Genomic DNA, 18,961 nt, shown 5'->3' with positions numbered 1-18,961 from the left:
CAAAGTGGGGAGACCGTACTATGTGATCTTGCTGAAGTAATACTGACATCAGGCAGGGTGGCGAGGTGCGGGTTTATCACAAGAACCAAATTTTATAGTGCAATTTCTGTAACGGTTTATAATTCGCAATAGTGTTTAGATAAGTTTTAGTTATTTGAATTGTTGCTTAGTGTCCTCCAAATAAATATCAGAAAATTGGCATAACAAAATATTCTGCATGTTTATATATGCAAAAATAATAATGTTTCAAAGTACCTAAAGTTATATGCATTCATTATATGTAGTAGTAAAATGAAAACTCTTTGGAATCATAGAAACAAAAAATAAGGACATTTTTAATTGTTAGATTTGAACTCAGGAGGTCAAAATCATTACGAAATGGTTTATTTCATGATCGGGGTTGGTTATAGGATCTGAAAGATCCTTGAGCTAGTCGGGTGGAAAGTTCTTCAGCTGCTCAATCAGGACATGCAGCCTCTGTGCAGGTCCTGGTACCTTCCTCTACTTGTTTGCTCAGTTAGATAAGATTGGCGCTGGAGGAGAGAGAGAGTAGTTTTCTCAGGGATCAGGAAGGACACTGTCGCCACATTCTCCTTTGTCACAGGAAGCTGCCTCCAGTCTATAAGACTTATTGGCAAGATTTTTTCTTGCTAAAAGCGTGTTTGTTTGTTTTTTTTTTTTACAAGTAAACCATTTCCCACATTAAGAATTAAAAAAAGGCTTTTCCCCTGTGTGACTGCTCTGGTGACTAAGAAGAGAGGACTTCTTCACAAAACATTTTCCACATTCTAAACAGGAAAAAGGCTTCTCCCCTGTGTGACTTTTTTGATGTCTATTAAGATGTGCTCTCTGTTTAAAACATTTCCCACATTCTGAACATCTATAAGGCTTCTCCCCTGTGTGAGTTCTCCGGTGACAAATAAGAGAGGAATTCTTCATAAAACATTTTCCACATTCTGAACATGAAAATGGCTTCTCGCCTGTGTGAGTTCTCTGATGCGTAAAAAGAGTTGATTTCTCTGTGAAACATTTTCCACATTCTGAACAGGAAAAAGGCTTCTCCCCTGTGTGGGTTCTCTGGTGCTTCACAAAATTTGATTTCTGGTTAAAACATTTCCCACAATATGAACAAGAAAAAGGCTTCTCTCCTGTGTGGGTTCTCTGGTGTATAACAAAATCTGATTTCTGGTTAAAACATTTCCCACATTCTAAACATGAATATGGCTTCTCACCTGTGTGAGTTCTTTGGTGCTTAACAAAATTTGATTTCTGTGTAAAACATTTTCCACATTCTGAACATGAAAAAGGCTTCTCCCCTGTGTGTGTTCGAAGGTGTGCAACAAGATTTGATTTCTTTGTAAAACATTTCTGACATTCTGAACATGAAAATGACGTCTCTGCTGTGTGACTTCTCTGATGTTTCATAAGACTTGATTTCTCTGTAAAACATTTCCCACATTCTGAACATGAAAATGACTTCTTCCCTGTGTGAATTTTCCGGTGACTAACAAGATTTGATTTCTGGTTAAAATGTTTCCCACATTCTGAACATGAAAATGGCTTCTCTCCTGTGTGAATTCTCTGGTGTCTAACAATATCTGATTTCTGGTTAAAACATTTCCCACACTTGGAACAAGAAAATCTATTCTCTGCTGTGCGAATGTTTTGATGTTTAAGAAAAGACTTTGAGGGGAAAACTATTTCCATATTCTGAACGCGAAAATGGCTTATTTCCTTAAGGAACAGTTCTTTTCTAATATCTCTTTTGTAACTTTGATTTTCCTTAGTAGTCGATAATGAATCAAAAGACAGGACCTGTTTCAAAGGATCAGATGAAAGATCTTTGCTGTGAAGGGATGATGGTATATCCGGAGTAATGGAATTCACTTCAATTGCATCATGTGGGATCTCAAGATCATCTGGTTTAAAAATTGGAGATGCCACCTGTCCCTCTGATCTCCTGGTATAGTCATCTGTTAAGATAAAAAACAATTATTTTTTAATACAATATGCTTGAAAATTATAACTTTGAACATTTCTAGTTAAACTGTCTGTGGAAATAATAATAATTGCATTTATATAGCACCAACAAATTCCGCAGCGCTTTACATTTATAGTGGGGATTTGTACAGACAATAGACATTACAGCATAACAATAATCACAGTTCAAAACAGATACCAAGAGGAACGAGGGCCCTGCTCGCAAGCTTACAAACTAAGAGGAAAAATGGGAGACACGAGAGGTGGGTGGTAACAATTGCTTTTGTTGTTTGGACAAGCCATAGTGTAAAGATCAGGTGTTCATGTAAAGCTGCATGAACCAGTTAGCAGCCTAAATATGTTACAGTACAGACATTAAGGGCTATTAACTGCATAAAGTGCATGAGAACATGATGCTAGGAACCTGATTATGGTTAAGTTTTTTGAATGGGCCACACAGGGATAGTTAGGTTAATGCGTTGAAGCAGTATGCCAGTCTGAACAAATGCGTTTTTAGGGCACACTTAAAACTGGGTATTGGGGATTAATTGTATTAACCTGGGTACCGCATTCTAAAGAATTGGCGAAGCATGTGAAAAGTCTTGGAGACGGGAGTGGGAGGTTCTAATTATTGAGGATGTTAACCTCAGGTCAGTAGCAGAACGGAGAGCACGGATAGGGTGGTAGACTGAGACCAGGGACGAGGTGTAGGGCGGTGCTGAGCCATGGAGTGCTTTGTGGATGAGGGTAATAGTTTTGTACTGGATTCTGGAGTGGATGGGTAACCAGTGTAATGACTGGCACAAGGTGGAGGCATCGGTATAACGATTGGTGAGGAATATGATCCTGGCTGCAGCATTCAAGACAGATTGGAGAGGGGAGAGTTTGGTAAGAGGGAGACGGATTAGTAGAGAGTTACAATACTCCAGACGAGAACGAATGAGTGAAACAGTAAGGCTTGGTGCACACGTTGCAGATTGTATGCGTTTTGCCGCGTTTTTTTCGCTGTGAAAACGCATACACAAAACAACCCATTGAATTCAATGGGATTCCGCAATGCTGTGCTAATTCGTGGTGGAATCGCATTGCGGAAAAATACGCAGCATGTTCATTCTTTGTGCGGAGTTGCGACGATTTTGCACACAAAGAATGCATTTTTCTTTTTACTTCCCGCATGGGGCCATGCCCTCCATGCGCAAAGTGAGCGGATCATGTGCAGTTGGTACCCAGGGTGGATGAGAGGAGACTCCCCTCCAGACCCTAAAAAAGAATTAAAATAAAAAACTGTTATAGACTCACCTTCTGGCGGCCCCCGGATCCAGTCCAGGCCTTAGCGATGATCCCGGCAGCTCCCGTTGCCCGTAATGCCTTGTGACAATGACCTGTAATGATGTAGCGGTCTCGCGTGATGCTACGTCATCTGGGGTCATGGTCGTGAGGCATCACTGGGAATGTGAGTTGTCGGGAGCATCGTGAGGATCGGGAATGCTGCGGGGGCCACCGGATGGTGAGAATACGATTTTTTATTTTAACATTATATCTTTTTACTATTGATGCTGCAAAGACAGCATCAATAGTAAAAAGTTGGTCACACTTGTCAAACACTGTTTGACAAGTGTGACCAACCTGTCAATCATTTTTCCAAGCGATGCTGCAGAACGCTTGGAAAATGCTTGCAAAACGTTACTGTTTAGCGGGAATACGCATGCCAATTCCACATGTTTTACCCAAGGCAGGGAGTTGTGGAATTGCCGCGGAAATTTCCGCGGCAATTCCGCAACGTGTGCACATAGCCTAATAGTTTTTGCAGAGTCCAAAGTAAGAAAAGGGCAAATTTTAGAAATGTTTTTGAGATGCAGATAACAAGAGCGAGCCAGTGATCGGATGTGTGGGGTGAATGAAAACTCGGAATCAAGTATGACACCAAGGCAGCGGTCATGTTGCTTGGGAGTAATGGTGGAACCATACATGGACATGGCAATGTCAGGCAAAAGGTAGGTTAGTAGAGGGAGAGAACATGAGGAGTTCAGTTTTTGACAGGTTTAGTTTCAGATAGAGGGATGACATGATGTTAGAGACAGCGGTAAGACAAATCACTAGTGTTTTCGAAAAAGGCAGGCATGATATCAGGAGAAGAAGTGCATAATTAGGTGTCATCGGAATAGAGATGGTACTGGAAACCAAATCTACTGATTGTATGCTGCCCCTATTGGACAAACAACGAAGAGGAGGGGGCCAAGGACTGATCCTTGAGGAACCCCAACAGTAAGGGGAAGGTGAGAGGGTGAGAGGAGGAACCAGCAAAAGATACAGTGAAAGAGCGGTCAGAGAGATAGGAGGAGAACCAGGAGAGAGCGGTGTCCTTGAGAGAGGTTGAATATTTTTGTTAGGTGAGAGATGACAGCCAGGGAAAGGGACTGGAAGAGATGTGACAGAATGGGGTCACTGGTGCAAGTGGCGGGTGAGAAGATGCAAAGAGCCTGATGACGACTTCTTCTGTAACTCTGTGCCGAGTTGTTCTATGTATAGGAGGTGCAATTTCATCCAGGGCACTTTGCAGGGTTTCATTGTAATGCTTCAGTGCAGAATCAGGACATGAGATGGAGGAGATAGGGGCCAATGAGGACTGCAAGTTCTTCATAAGTTTCTGGGTGTTAATGGTCTGTATGTTTCTATAAAATGTGGAAAGTGGGGGTGACCTGAGCGGGATGGCAGTTCTTGATAGAGAATGAAAGAAGGTTGTGGTCAGAGAGCGGGAGAGGGGAGTTTGTGAAATCGTCCACTGAGCAAAGCCGGGAGAAGACCAAGTCGAGGGAGTTTCTGTCTTCATGTGTTGGAGAGTTAGTATGGTGCAAGAGGCCGAAAGAAGTGGTTAGAGATAAAAGGTGAGAAGCAGATGGGGAGAGGGGAAAAGCAATGGGGATGTTGAAATCACCCATGATGAGGGTGGGAATGTCACAGGAGACAAAGTGTGGAAGCCAGGTGGCAAAGTGAACTGATGAGAGGGGCCGGGAGGCCGATACACCACCGCCACTCGCATGGAGAAGGGGGATGTAGAGTCTGACAGCATGGACTTCAAAGGAAGGGAAGACAAGTGAGGGTTCTTGGGGGATAACTTGGAAGGTACATTTGGGTGATAGGAGCAGACCAACTCCTCCACCTGCTCTGTTGTCCGATCTTGGGGTATTAGAAAAGTGTAGTCCACTATATAAAAGAGCAGCAGCAGTGGTGTCTGACTGCTGAATCCAGGTTTCAGTAAGAGCCAGGAGGTTAAGAGAATTAGAAAGCAAGAAGTCATGGATGAAAGGGAGTTTATTACACACACACAGATCGAGAATTCCAAAGGGCACAATTGAAAGAGGCAGAAGGCATGCATGGGATATTAATAAGGTTGGAGGGGTTTCTGAGTGTAGCAGTTGGGAGGTTAGACTTGCTATAACATGGGGGGCTGGGGTTGGGAGAGATGTCTCCTGCGACTAGGAGAAGGAGGATAGAAAGAGTGAGCAGATGGTTAAGTGATTTGTAAGAGCATCTCTTGTGTTGGATGGTTGGACTGAATGGATCTACGCTGTTAAGCAATGTGAACAGAGCGTGAGTGCTATACATAGGAGAGGAAAGGGTAGAGGGGCCGATGTGGAGTGTTAAGAGTTAATGCAAGGGCAGTGAATGTGAGTGAATGCAGCAGCCAGGATGTAGATTATACAAATGCATATGGTGAATATTTGTTCTGTTCCAAATGAACAGGGAATAGATTTTTTTTTAAATTGTCTTACCTGTCTCCTGCCCTTGTCTAACTTATGTTGTAACTGCCAATACTTTTACAAACGTACTTCGATTAAATGTGCACGAATGCTCCCCTGCATGAATGCATCCCCAAGCTATATCTAAATTTATAGGAGGCTAGCTCTTAGATCTTCCTTTTTTTTTCCTCACGTTAGCAATGAATCGAACTAAGTTGAGACAGCAGCACACAATAAATGTAGTGAACAAAAACAAATGTCCAGACCAACATGGATCATAAACCACTTAGAAAACAGTTATATGACCACTCTACATAAAGAACAAGCAGAAGTAAGTTCAATAGCTATACAACAAAATATACCCAAAAAAATGCTTGCTAAGATGGCTAACAAATCTAGATACATGCAGGATTCAATGCCGGAGATAGAATGAGTTAGATACCATTTGGGTTGCTTGCTGACATTGAATGGAGTAAAAAGACATGCAAGGTAGTTCAGTTGGCAAGTTATGTAAAAAAGTTGAATAATTCACAAAAAACAATGAGAATTTACAGTCTAATAGAAAACCTCATAAGATCAATCAGTAGACCGTAGTGTTCAACTGTTTGAATCCCATATTTGGGAGACAGAATGAACAAAGCCAACAAAGCAATGTTATGCAGTCAAAAAGAATACCAATAAAAACTTCTAGTTATCTCACAAAAAAACAAGTCCCTACTCAGTTCCATCATCTATTAATAGAAAAACAGATATTTCCACATTATTTCACATGGTTAAAATAGTTGTCCAGACAATTAAAAAACATTGCCGATTCTGACCTAAGGCCTTCGTTATCGGGCTTCGGCCAGAAACGTGCATCAGAATGGACAATATTTTGTAATTGTCTGGACAACTTTTTATTAACCATGTGAAATAATGTTACATATTTTTATCCATACGGCCATGTGGATCCTTTTCTTTTGTCAATTTTCTCTGGTGATTAATGGTATTGGATCCATGCTGCTTTAACCCCTTCCCGACCTTTGACGCATACGCTGCGTCATGAAAGTCGGTGCCATTCCGACCCATGACGCAGCATATGCGTCATGGAAAGATCGCGTCCCTGCAGATCGGGTGAAAGGGTTAACTCCCATTTCACCCGGCCTGCAGGGACAGGGGGAGTGGTAGTTTAGCCCAGGGGGGGTGGCTTCACCCCCTCGTGGCTACGATCGCTCTGATTGGCTGTTGAAAGTGAAACTGCCAATCAGAGCGATTTGTAATATTTCACCTAAAAAAATGGTGAAATATTACAATCCAGCCATGGCCGATGCTGCAATATCATCGGCCATGGCTGGACACACTAATGTGCACCCACCCCACTCCTCCGATCGCCCCCCCAGCCCCCCGATCTGTGGTCTGCTCCCCTCGGTCCTGTGCTCCGCTCCCCCGTCCTCCTGCCCGCTCCCCCCGTGCTCCAATCAAACCCCCCCCGCACAGCGATTCCCCCCCGTGCTCCGATCCACCCGCCCGCACAGCGATCCCCCACTCCGTGCTCCAATCCACCCCACCCCGTGTTCCGATCCCCCTCCCCCCCGTGCTCCGACGCCCCCCCCCGTGCCCTGATCTCCCCCCCGTTATACTTACCTGGCCTCCCGGGGACCGTCCGTCTTCTTTCCTGGGCGCCGCCATCTTCCAAAATGGCGGGCGCATGTGCAGTGCGCCCGCCGAATCTGCCGGCCGGCAGATTCGTTCCAGAGTGAATTTTGATCACTGAGATAGGTTATATCTCAGTGATCAAAATAAAAAAAAATAGTAAATGACCCCCCCTTCCCCCCCTTTGTCACCCCCATAGGTAGGGACAATAAAAAAAAAATATATATATATATTTTTTTTCCACTAAGGTTGGGGTAAGAACTAGGGTTAGGGTTAGGGGTAGGGTTAGGGTTTCGGTATGTGCACACGTATTCTGGTCCTCTGCGGATTTTTCCGCTGCGCATTTGATAAATCCGCAGTGCTAAACCGCTGCGGATTTATGGCGGATTTACCATGTTTTTTCTGCGCATTTCAATGCGGTTTTACAACAGCGATTTTCTATTTGAGCAGTTGTAAAACCGCTGCGGAATCCGCAGAAAGAAGTGACATGCTGCGGAATGTAAACCGCTGCGTTTCCATGCAGTTTTTCCGCAGCATGTGTACAGCGATTTTTGTTTCCCATAGGTTTGCATTGAACTGTAAACTCATGGGAAACTGCTGCGGATCCGCAGCGTGTGCACATACCTTTAGAATTAGGCTATGTGCACACGGTGCGGATTGGCCGCTGCGGATCCGCAGCAGTGTTCCATCAGGTTTACAGTACCATGTAAACATATGGAAAGCCAAATCCGCTGTGCCCATGGTGCGGAAAATACCGCGCGGGAACGCTGCATTGTATTTTCCGCAGCATGTCAATTCTTTGTGCGGATTCCGCAGCGTTTTACACCTGTTCCTCAATAGGAATCCGCAGGTGAAATCCGGACAAAAAACACTGGAAATCCGCGGTAAATCCGCAGGTAAAACGCAGTGCCTTTTACCCGCGGATTTTTCAAAAATGGTGCTGAAAAATCTCATACGAATCCGCAACGTTGGCACATAGCCTTAGGGCTAGGGTTGGGTTGGAATTAGGGTTGTGGTTAGGGTTAGGGGTGTGTTGGGGTTACGGGTGTGTTGGGGTTAGGGTTGTGAATAGGGTTACGGCTACAGTTGGGATAAGGGTTAGGGGTGTGTTGGAGTTAGAATTGAGGGGTTTCCACTGTTTAGGCACATCAGGGGGTCTCCAAACGCAACATGGCGCCACCATTGATTCCAGCCAATCTTGTATTCAAAAAGTCAAATGGTGCTCCCTCACTTCCGAGCCCCGACGTGTGCCCAAACAGTGGTTTACCCCCACATATGGGGTACCAGCATACTCAGGACAAACTGCGCAACAATTACTGGGGTCCAATTTCTCCTGTTACCCTTGTGAAAATAAAGAAATGCTTGCTAAAACATCATTTTTGAGGAAAGAAAAATGATTTTTTATTTTCACGGCTCTGCGTTGTAAACGTCTGTGAAGCACTTGGGGGTTCAAAGTGCTCACCACACATCTAGATTAGTTCCTTTGGGGGTCTAGTTTCCAAAATGGGGTCACTTGTGGGGGGTTTCTACTGTTAAGCCACATCAGGGGCTCTGCAAACGCAACGTGACGCCCACAGAGCATTCCATCAAAGTCTGCATTTCAAAATGTCACTACTTCACTTCCGAGCCCCGGCATGTGCCCAAACAGTGGTTTATCCCCACATATGGGGTATCAGCGTACTCAGGAGAAACTGGACAACAACTTTTGGGGTCAAATTTCTCCTGTTACCCTTGGGAAAATAAAAAATTGCAGGCTAAAAGATCATTTTTGAGAAAATATTTTTTTTTTTTTTTTTTTTCGTGGCTCTGCGTTATAAACTTCTGTGAAGCACTTGGGGGTTCAAAGTCCTCACCACACATCTAGATTAGTTCCTTTGGGGGTCTAGTTTCCAAAATGGGGTCATTTCTGGGGGATGTCCAATGTTTAGGCACACAGGGGCTCTCCAAACGTGACATGGTGTCCGCTAATGATTGGAGCTAATTTTCCATTTAAAAAGCCAAATGGCGTGCCATCCATTCCGAGCCCTGCCGTGCGCCCAAACAGTGGTTTACCCCCACATATGAGGTATCGGCGTACTCGGGAGAAATTGCCCAACACATTTTAGGATCCATTTTATCCTGTTGCCCATGTGAAAATGAAAAAATTGAGGCTAAAAGAATTTTTTTGTGAAAAAAAAGTACTTTTTCATTTTTACGGATCAATTTGTGAAGCACCTGGGGGTTCAAAGTGCTCACTATGCATCCAGATAAGTTCCTTGGGGCGTCTAGTTTCCAAAATGGGGTCACTTGTGGGGGAGCTCCAATTTTTAGGCACACGGGGGCTCTCCAAACGTGACATGGTGTCCGCTAAAGAGTGGAGCCAATTTTTGATTCAAAAAGTCAAATGGCGCTCCTTCCCTTCCAAGCCCTGCCGTGCGCCCAAACAGTGGTTTACCCCCACATATGAGGTATCAGCGTACTCAGGACAAATTGGACAACAACTTTCGTGGTTCAGTTTCTCCTTTTAATTTTTGTGACTAAAAAGTTAAATGTTCATTTTTTCCTTCCATGTTGCTTCTGCTGCTGTGAAGCACCTGAAGGGTTAATAAACTTCTTGAATGTGGTTTTGAGTACCTTGAGGGGTGCAGTTTTTAGAATGGTGTCACTTTTGGGTATTTTCAGCCATATAGACCCCGTAAACTGACTTCAAATGTGAGGTGGTCCCTAAAAAAAATGGTTTTGTAAATTTCGTTGTAAAAATGACAAATCGCTGGTCAAATTTTAACCCTTATAACTTCCTAACAAAAAAAAATTTTGTTTCCAAAATTGTGCTGATGTAAAGTAAACATGTGGGAAATGTTATTTATTAACTATTTTGTGTCACATATCTCTCTGGTTTAACAGAATAAAAATTCAAAATGTGAAAATTGCGAAATTTTCAAAATTTTCGCCAAATTTCCGTTTTTATCACAAATAAACGCAGAATTTATTGACCTAAATTTACCACTAACATGAAGCCCAATATGTCATGAAAAAACAATCTCAGAACCGCTAGGATCCGTTGAAGCGTTCCTGAGTTATTACCTCATAAAGGGACACTGGTCAGAATTGCAAAAAACGGCAAGGTCTTTAAGGTCAAAATAGGCTGGATCATGAAGGGGTTAACAAGTAGCAATGCTACATTTATGACATGGTAAGGGGGTTTTTCCCACTTTTCGTTTTGGGTTTCCACATGCCTAGTGCTCAAAAGGTTATTGAAAAGCAGCATTACTTCCATATATCAGTTGAGCAATATCCGCTCTCCTAAAGTCAAATCCCCTCCCCCACTTCTGAGCCTTGCAGTGTGACCAAACCACATTTAGCATCGATGTATTTGGCATTACTATAGTGACAAGAACCCACTTAATGTATGGTGCGTGTCTCCTGGAGCACAATCTGGGCACTGTGTGCTGGGCAATAAAATGGCAAATGTGCAATTTTCACTCTCCAACATCCACTGTGTGCCAATTTCCAGAAAGTGCCCATGCAGTGAAAATAGTCACTACTCCTATAAATTAATTCGCTGAGGTTTATAATTTCCAAAATTGAGTCACCTTATGGGGATTTCTACTGCTCTGGTTTTCTGCCATTTTGTCATTTTAGGGCATCTGCAAATGGTGTGTCCCATCTCCTCTGGGATCTGCTCCTGTGATATCTGCATATGTCACCATGAGCCGCCATATTAATTTTGTAGGTGGTGCTGGTGATGGAGATGTCAGAACTAGAAGCTCTGGGCAGCGCGGCTCTGTCCAGCCAATAAGATTAGGCTGTCTGGGACCAGTAGTACCATCCAGCTTCATGTCAGATGCGCACATGTGCCAGAGCACAAAGTGGAGGGGGTCAAGGTAGCGCACACAGCCATGTCTTGTGGCCACCAACTCAGAGCTGCTGCAGGGCGTGCGCCTGTGATGACTCAGCATTTCTTCTTAATTGTACCAAATGTAAGTTCAGTAGGTCCAGAATCATAAACTGTTGCCTGAAGTATTGACTCTTCTTGCAGGTTAAAGTTGATATTTGTAAATGGACGAATGGTTGTTATTTACCTCTTATATCAGTTCCTACTGTTTATTGTATTGCTATCTTTGCAAAACAGGGATGCAATGTCACTCCCTGAAGAAGCAATATGTGAAACGCCTGTTGGAGTGTGGGGTGGCAGTGCCAGCACACGCAACATGAACTCCGGTTAGTATTACTCTTCCTCCTTTTACCTAAATGGAGATATACCTTCATACATACCCCACTATGCACTTTCTTTGATTGCAATATTGCACCTAATTGTTATTGATTATACCTTTAATATTAACCCATATGACAATATTTAGGTGATTATAACCAATTTTCTTGCAATGCACTTTATATTGCTCAAATTGTATATCATTTACTGTTCATATTACGGAGTAAACTCTCCATTCGTTCCATATGGTATATATTGATTACATTTATTAGTGCTGAATGTGGGGACTTGCTCCCTTCGGTTTTATTATGTTTTTTGTGTTTCTTTTTTAAACATGTCCTGTCATTCTCCCAACCCAGACCCCAGCAGCCCAAATCCAGGAGTTTTTGGTTGCATTGGGACCTGGAACCTCAAGTGGGGAAAGGGCTTGTTTTTGGAAGTTCCAGTACCTCTATCGCCAGCGCCGGATCCCAACCTCATAATAGTCCCCCAACAATGAACTCCTCTCCACTACAGAGATGTGCTAGTGTTTAGTAAGTCCAAAACCGAAGTCGATGAACGTCTGCAAGATTTTGAGCCTCTGATGCTGATGCACCAGGTGCCCACAGCTCATTGGGTTAAATACCTGTGGACTAGTTTGACTGGTTGGGCACAGATGCTGCCAGGTTACTTGAGCCTTAGGACTGCCTGGACTATGTAGAAAGGGCTAGCAGGGTGTCCTTAATAATTCCAATCACCACCGAGAGATATCACACCAAGCTCTGGACATTGTCTCTCCAACGGGTTTTCTATGTAGAATTTGGCAGTCAACTCTGGCATCACTGCAAACACTGGCTCGACGGTAGGGCTGCCCACAGTGCTGCTGCCCTTAGGGACATGATCGTGCTCAAGCAGCTTATCTACAAAATGGCCCCCCAAAAAAAACACGAGACACACCCCAGAGCAAGTAGCCCAAATAGCTGAAGAGTTTACAGCCAATCGACCCCACTGGAGATCCAATATGCCCACCAATCCCAGAAGACCAATCAACCAAAGATTTGACCAGCCATCAGTCACTCAAGCAGGATTATCCCACTATCCAGCAGAAAACCCACCAGGACAAAGGGTTACCAACAGTACCCATGATTTGGCCAACCCATGGTACATGTGGGAGCTTGGACATGTTACCAAAGATTGTCCCCAGGGCCGGGGCTCCATGCTTGGAGACTGTCTGCCAGCCCAGCCGGTTAACATCTACAAAACAAGCCAACAGGCTCTGAGGGACACTAACCCCGTAGATAGCAATACATCCCATCCATTCTCTATAATGGGTTGGCCACCCTACACCAGCCAACTTCCATTGCCACATCCAGCCCATCAAGGTCGGTGATATCCAGGCCCACGGACTTGGGGACACTGGGTTCTCCATCACCCTGGTCAGCCCAGATATTGTCACAATAGAACACTACTTACCAGGTCACCAAGAAACCATCTCACTGACTGGAGGTCATTGCTCAGACATCCCTCTAGCACATGTGCAGCCGAACTAGGGTACCGACCAGAGAGAGGTCGAAGTGGGACTCATGGACGGCCTCCCCATACCTGTTATGTTGGTGAATGACCTAGGACCAGGACTGTCCAGCCAATTTGTCACAGTCATCACATGCAACCAAGCCAAACAGCCCCTTGATGTGGATCCTTCTGCCACCCATCCCGAGGAGAATCCACACTCCAAGCCTCCATCATCCTCATCTGTGCTGACAGCAGTGAGTACACCTGACCAGATTGTGCCCATCGACTGGGGAGAGACAGATCGTAAGGAGTTTAAGGAAGCTCAACTCACGGACCCCACACTAAAGCTTGCCCGCAATACGGCAGCACGACATGGGGAAAGAAATCAGTGGGAGGTGTATAGATGGGAGAATGGATTGTTATATAGGGAAATGCCCGCATTCTGCACAGAGAAACCTGTAACCATCAGCTCATGGTGCCCAAGCAGTACCGACCCCAATTCCTCTGCTTGGCCCATGACGTCCCTGTAGCTGAGCATATAGGGGTCAGAAAGACCCAGGCCTGACTGCTGCATAGTATATTTTGGCAAAGGGTCACTGAAGAGGTGCAGAAATACTGAGCCTCTTGTCTGGTTTGTCAATAAATGAGGGGGGGGGGGGGGGGAGAGCACCCTTGCGTGCCACACTAGAATCTATGCCCTTGATAGGTGAACCATTCCGAAGGGCTGCCATCAATTTAGTGGGCCACTTAGTTGTCTCCAGCCGCAGCAGAAAAAGAGGTTCATCCTCACCCTGGTCGACTTTGCCCCGGGTACCCGGAGATCATTGCCCTATGAGCCACAGATGCAGAGCACGTGTCTCAAGCTCTGCTGGACATTTTAGTCAAGTAGGGATTCCACAAGAGGTATTGACTGACCAGAGGACCCAGTTCCAAAGTGAACAGATTCAAACCCTCTGGGAGAAACATGAGGTCTGCACCATGCGTACCACCCACTACCACCCCGAAACTGGGAGAAAAACCAGCAGCACCTGTTCACCTACTGGAAAATGCCGCAGTATTCTACCCGGTTCTCTCTTTTTAAATTGCTGTATGGCAGAAAAGTACAAGGGCTGTTGGAGCTAGTAAGACAAAGTTGGGAGGGCAATTTTCCCACAGAAGAGGTTCCCTTTCTGGAGCATATCCAAAAGTTTAGGGAAAAGATGCGGTATCTCATTGCCTTAACCCATGGGAACTTAGAAGTATCTCAGGAAAGGCAAACACTTTGTTACAACTGTGCTACCAGACTATTGAGAATTTACCTGTGGACAAAGGTTCTAGCACTAGTACCAATATGCAAAAACAAGCTGCAAGCAATGTGGACGGGTCTGTTCACCATCACCAGGAAATGTGGGGAGACTGATTGCACCCGTCGCCCTGGATCAAGAAGGTGTTTGTCAACAGACCTATCATGTCAATTGGATAAAAGGAAAGGGAAGTTACCAACTTAGCAGTTTGTTGTCGCCATTTAGATGGCCTAGATATGGACCAGATCCAGGACTTATTGGTGGAATCCAAAGGAGGAATGGGGATAATGGATGTCCCATTGCGGGAACGGCTTGGTCCATCACAGAAGCAGCAGTTAACAAAACTGCTTGGAACATATGGCTCCCTGTTCACGAGTTGGCCTGATCAAACCCCCTTGGTCCAGCATCTTGTTAACACAGGGGTAGCCACTCCAGTCAAACAACCCGCATACCGGAGAACACCTCCAGTGTTGGCAATGATGAAGGCCGAGGTGGATGACATGTTTAATGTGGGGGTCAAAGTTCCTTCCCGTAGATAATAGAAAGAAGAAAAAAGGGAATGTGTAATTAAATTTAACTTTTATTCCATATAAATTTAGGATTATTTTGTAAAAACATCACATTGTGATATTATAACCAGTGATAGATGTAGAATACTCAAATGGGATTCTTGACTATTGTCAGTTCTGAACTATTAGTCAAGTTAATTCCCATATTATATATAGTGCTGGGTCTAATACCATTGTAGGGTGAAGATCAATCTTAACAGGTGTTGATAGTATGCTAGCCAGTATGGTATACTGGCTATTGGGCTGTTTCTGCAGCATTTCCTTTAATAGTACAACCTCAGCTTGAAGTCATCTGCTGTTTATCATCCTGCAACATTTCATACAGTATAATGGTATATAAAACAGTGCCTACTAAATCTTTGCTAAATTCATTTTTTTGCATTATACTCAATACTCACTGCTGTATATTCATGCTGGGGTCATTAGAGATGTGATCTGGTGCAAGGTGTTATAGCATATAGATGTAGCCAGGCCCAGCACCTTTGATCATCTAACCTCCCCTGATGTGCTAATTTATCCAAAACCAGCTCCCACAATTCCTCTCACCTGATCCTCTGGTCAGTCCTATAAATTTAGTAGTGTTCTCAGGAGTGTACGTGCGTGGGTTCTGACACGCGTCGTCCTGCAGCAAAGCATCACTGCAGCTAAGCATCGAGAAGCTGCAGTTATTTCAATGGCAGTCACAGCAGGAATCAGGACCCCACACTATGTATCTGTCTCTTTTGGGTATGTCTGCCAAGTAAGCACTTCTTATTACTTGGACCTAGCTTTTCTATTAACCCATCTTACTCCTTCACCATATTTACATATGCCCTTACAGTGTTTGCTCCACTAATCTTCTTTGTAAATCAAGTTTATTGAATTGCATGTAAATAACATAGTAGTAATCAGATGTTCAAATGCAGTTGTAGGCACATACAGGATTGTAAAAGTGATACAAAAATCGACAGCTGAATACTAAAAGTTTTAACACTTAAACATTAATCGTCAAATCAATAAAGTTGTAACTTTAAGACAGAGGTAGTTTGTTCACAATCAGAGGTCTAATGGTTTATAAATATTGCTTATGATGTGTGTATCAGAAGTTCCCACCACTCAGCCAGCGGCCAGCTCCAGGTAGGGCTAAGCCGCCGGATGAAAGCAAGAGTGCCTAGGCTCGCCCGAGCACTCAATGTCGGTTATGGGGTCTATATAAGGCCGGCCAGGCGAAGAAAAAGTAATAAAGAGAGGTGGAGAAGAAAGAAAGAGAAGAAGAGAAGGGGGAGAAGAAGAAGAGGAGAGAGTGAGAGAAAAGAGAGCAAAGAAGAAGAAAAAAAAAAAAGGGGGGGAGGTAGGTGGGGGGGGGGAGAGGTGAGGAGGAGGGGGGGTAGGATAAGGGTAGGGAGAATCTGGTCTTCAGTCCCGACTAACTTGAGACTGTTGTTCTTTTATGCTAAGGTATGGCTGTTAATGCAAAATTTACTGCCTAGGGGAGTTATGGTTGCGGGCCGCAAGGGGGCTAATAGGATCAATTTAGCCAAGTGTTCAGTTCCTCAGATTCTCTGAAAGCGATCCAGGGAGACCAAGTGTTAAACACTTTATCTGCGGTTCTAGTATCCTGGCCAACCAGTTGCTCCATCCTGTAAATGTGATTTAGTTCAACCACGAAGTCAGCACGTGAGGAGGACAATGACTGTTTCCAGAAGCGAAGGATCACGTTATGTGCGGCTGTTAGAAAATGTCGTAATAGACCTTTCTTGAATTTGGCGATGGAGAGGTTGCATACAGACAACAGGGCTAATTTCATGGTGGGCTGGACTCTATGGAGAGATAATTTGTTACAAAGTGCAAAAATACCCACCCAGAAGTCGTGAATAGGCGGGCAGGACCACCAGATGTGGGGGTATGTACCTCTGTCACTCCAGCACCTCCAGCAAGTGTCAGGGGTGGTGGGAAACATAAGGTGAATACTAGACGGACATCTGTACCATCTGGCCAGGAGTTTATAACTCCTTTCCACTAATCTTCACTCTCCTTCGCTATCCCCTAACCAAATAATAATGTCCCCTTCCCTCTTACCTCCCCACCTGACTTGCTCTCTCAACCTCAGATCTCTCCTAACAAAACATAGGACAAGCCGGCAACTCTTTCTCCCACCTTCTCTCCCTCTCTCTGCTTCTCTTTACTGCTGGCGACATATCCACAAATCCTGGATCTCTGCAGGTCACACCCCCATAACTACCCCCTCCTACTGCTCCCTACCTAATGAACTACCGCAATCTTTCCAACGTAAAACCCGTGCCCCTTATGCCCACCCCCCCGTGCCCTCTCTCTGGAGCACTTGAATGCCCACTCCATATGCAATAAGCTTCATGACCTTTTTCTCTCTCGCAATCTTGCCTTTCGCAGCCTCACAGAAACATGGCTGACACCATCTGACACCGCCTCCCCTGCTGTGCTGTGTTACGTCTGCCTCCATTTCATCCACACTCCTCGCCCCCACAACAGACATGGTGGAGGAGTGGGTCTTCTCCTTTCTTCTAACTGCACCTTCAACCCAATCCCACCTCTGCCCTCCCTTATCCTCCTCTCTTTTGAAGTCCACTCGGTCCGCATCTAATCTCCCTCCAACCTTCAAGTGGCCGTCTTATACCAACCTCCAGGCCCGGCCACTGTTTTTATTGACCAATTCTCTACCTGGTTTCTTCACTTTCTTTCCACTGACATTCCCACTATCACATGGGTGACTTCAACATCCCCACTGATACCCTTCAGTCAACAGCCTCATAACTTCTGTACCTTACTTCATCTTTTGGACTTACTCAATGGACCTCCGTAGCCACCCACACAGACGGACATACATTAGACCTGGTCTTCACCCGTCTCTGCTCTCTAACTTCACCACCTCCCCTCTCCCTGCTCACCATCTACTCACTTTCTCATCCCTGTCCTCCTCACCTGTCACCCATGTCCAGCAACATGCGTTCCCCCACAGAAACCTCGCACACCTAGACACTCACACGTTCTGGCTCTATTCTACCACTGGCATCCATATCCTCACTCCATGACACAGACAGTGCCACTGCTTTCTACAGTGCCACTCTCACATCAGCTATTGACACGGTCGCCCCTCTCGTTCACGGCAGAGTGTGACGTATCAATAGACAACCCTGGCACAATAACATCACTATAAAGCTCCGAGTTGCAGAGCGATGTTGGAAGAAAATTTCGCAAGATGATTTCACTGCATTCAAAAAGGCAAGGCTCGCTTTCAAATCTGCCCTCACCTCTGCTAAACAAGCCTACTTCACAACCCTTGTAATTTCCCCTATCCTACAACCCCAAATAGTTATTCAAAACTTTTAACTCCCTCCTCCGCCCACCACTGTCCCCTCCAACGTCCCTCATCTCTGCTGAGGACTTTGCCACACAATTCAAATATAAGACAGACCAAACAAGGCAAGTCTTTATTGTTCAACCACCACAGCCCCCTTGTATACCAGACCAATGCCCAAACCGCATAATCTCCCTTTCCAACATCACTGAAAGGGAGCTTAATTGTCTCCTCTCCAAATGACACCTCACCACTTGTGCACTAGACCCCATCCCATCCCACCCCTTCCCCAACTTGACCACCACACTTATCCCATCCCTAACCCATCTCTTCAACCTATCACTAATTTCTGGTACCTTCCCTTCAGTTTTAAAACCTGCTACAATCACGCCTATCCTTAAAAAGCCAACCCTCGACCCAACTACTATTTCCAGCTATCGCCCAATATTGCTGCTTCCCTTCGCTTCCAAACTCTTGGAGCAGTACGTCCATGCTGAACTTTCCTCCCACCTCTCATCTAACTTGTTTTTTGACAATCTACAATCTGGTTTCCTTCCCCATCATTACATTGAGACTGCCCTGATGAAAATTACTAACGACCTACTTACAGCCAAAGCTAACAGACAATACTCTATACTCTTCCTTCTGGACCTGTCCTCTGCTTTCGACACAGTTGACCACTGCATCCTACTACAGATCCACACCTCCTTTGGCATCAAAGACCTCGCCCCATCCTGGAACTCCTCATACCTTTCCAACCA

General features: G+C 44.8%; 1 protein-coding gene across 3 annotated transcripts in view; it reads right to left on the bottom strand.

Moving 5' to 3' along the window:
* Positions 1-315: 315 nt before the first annotated feature.
* Positions 316-18,961, bottom strand: part of LOC138663620 (oocyte zinc finger protein XlCOF22-like) — a 69,847-nt gene continuing 51,201 nt past the window's right edge. For all 3 annotated transcript variants that reach the window (XM_069749892.1, XM_069749893.1, XM_069749894.1), the window contains one exon: positions 316-1,973. In XM_069749892.1, the coding sequence (XP_069605993.1) occupies positions 703-1,973 (1,271 nt within the window). In that variant the 3' untranslated portion in view covers positions 316-702. The remainder of the gene's footprint in view (positions 1,974-18,961) is intronic.

This window comes from Ranitomeya imitator, chromosome 2, assembly GCF_032444005.1.
Source record: "Ranitomeya imitator isolate aRanImi1 chromosome 2, aRanImi1.pri, whole genome shotgun sequence".
NCBI lineage: Eukaryota > Metazoa > Chordata > Amphibia > Anura > Dendrobatidae > Ranitomeya > Ranitomeya imitator.
Note: the sequence above shows the minus strand (reverse complement) of the source record. Positions and strands in the feature narration are given on the sequence as shown.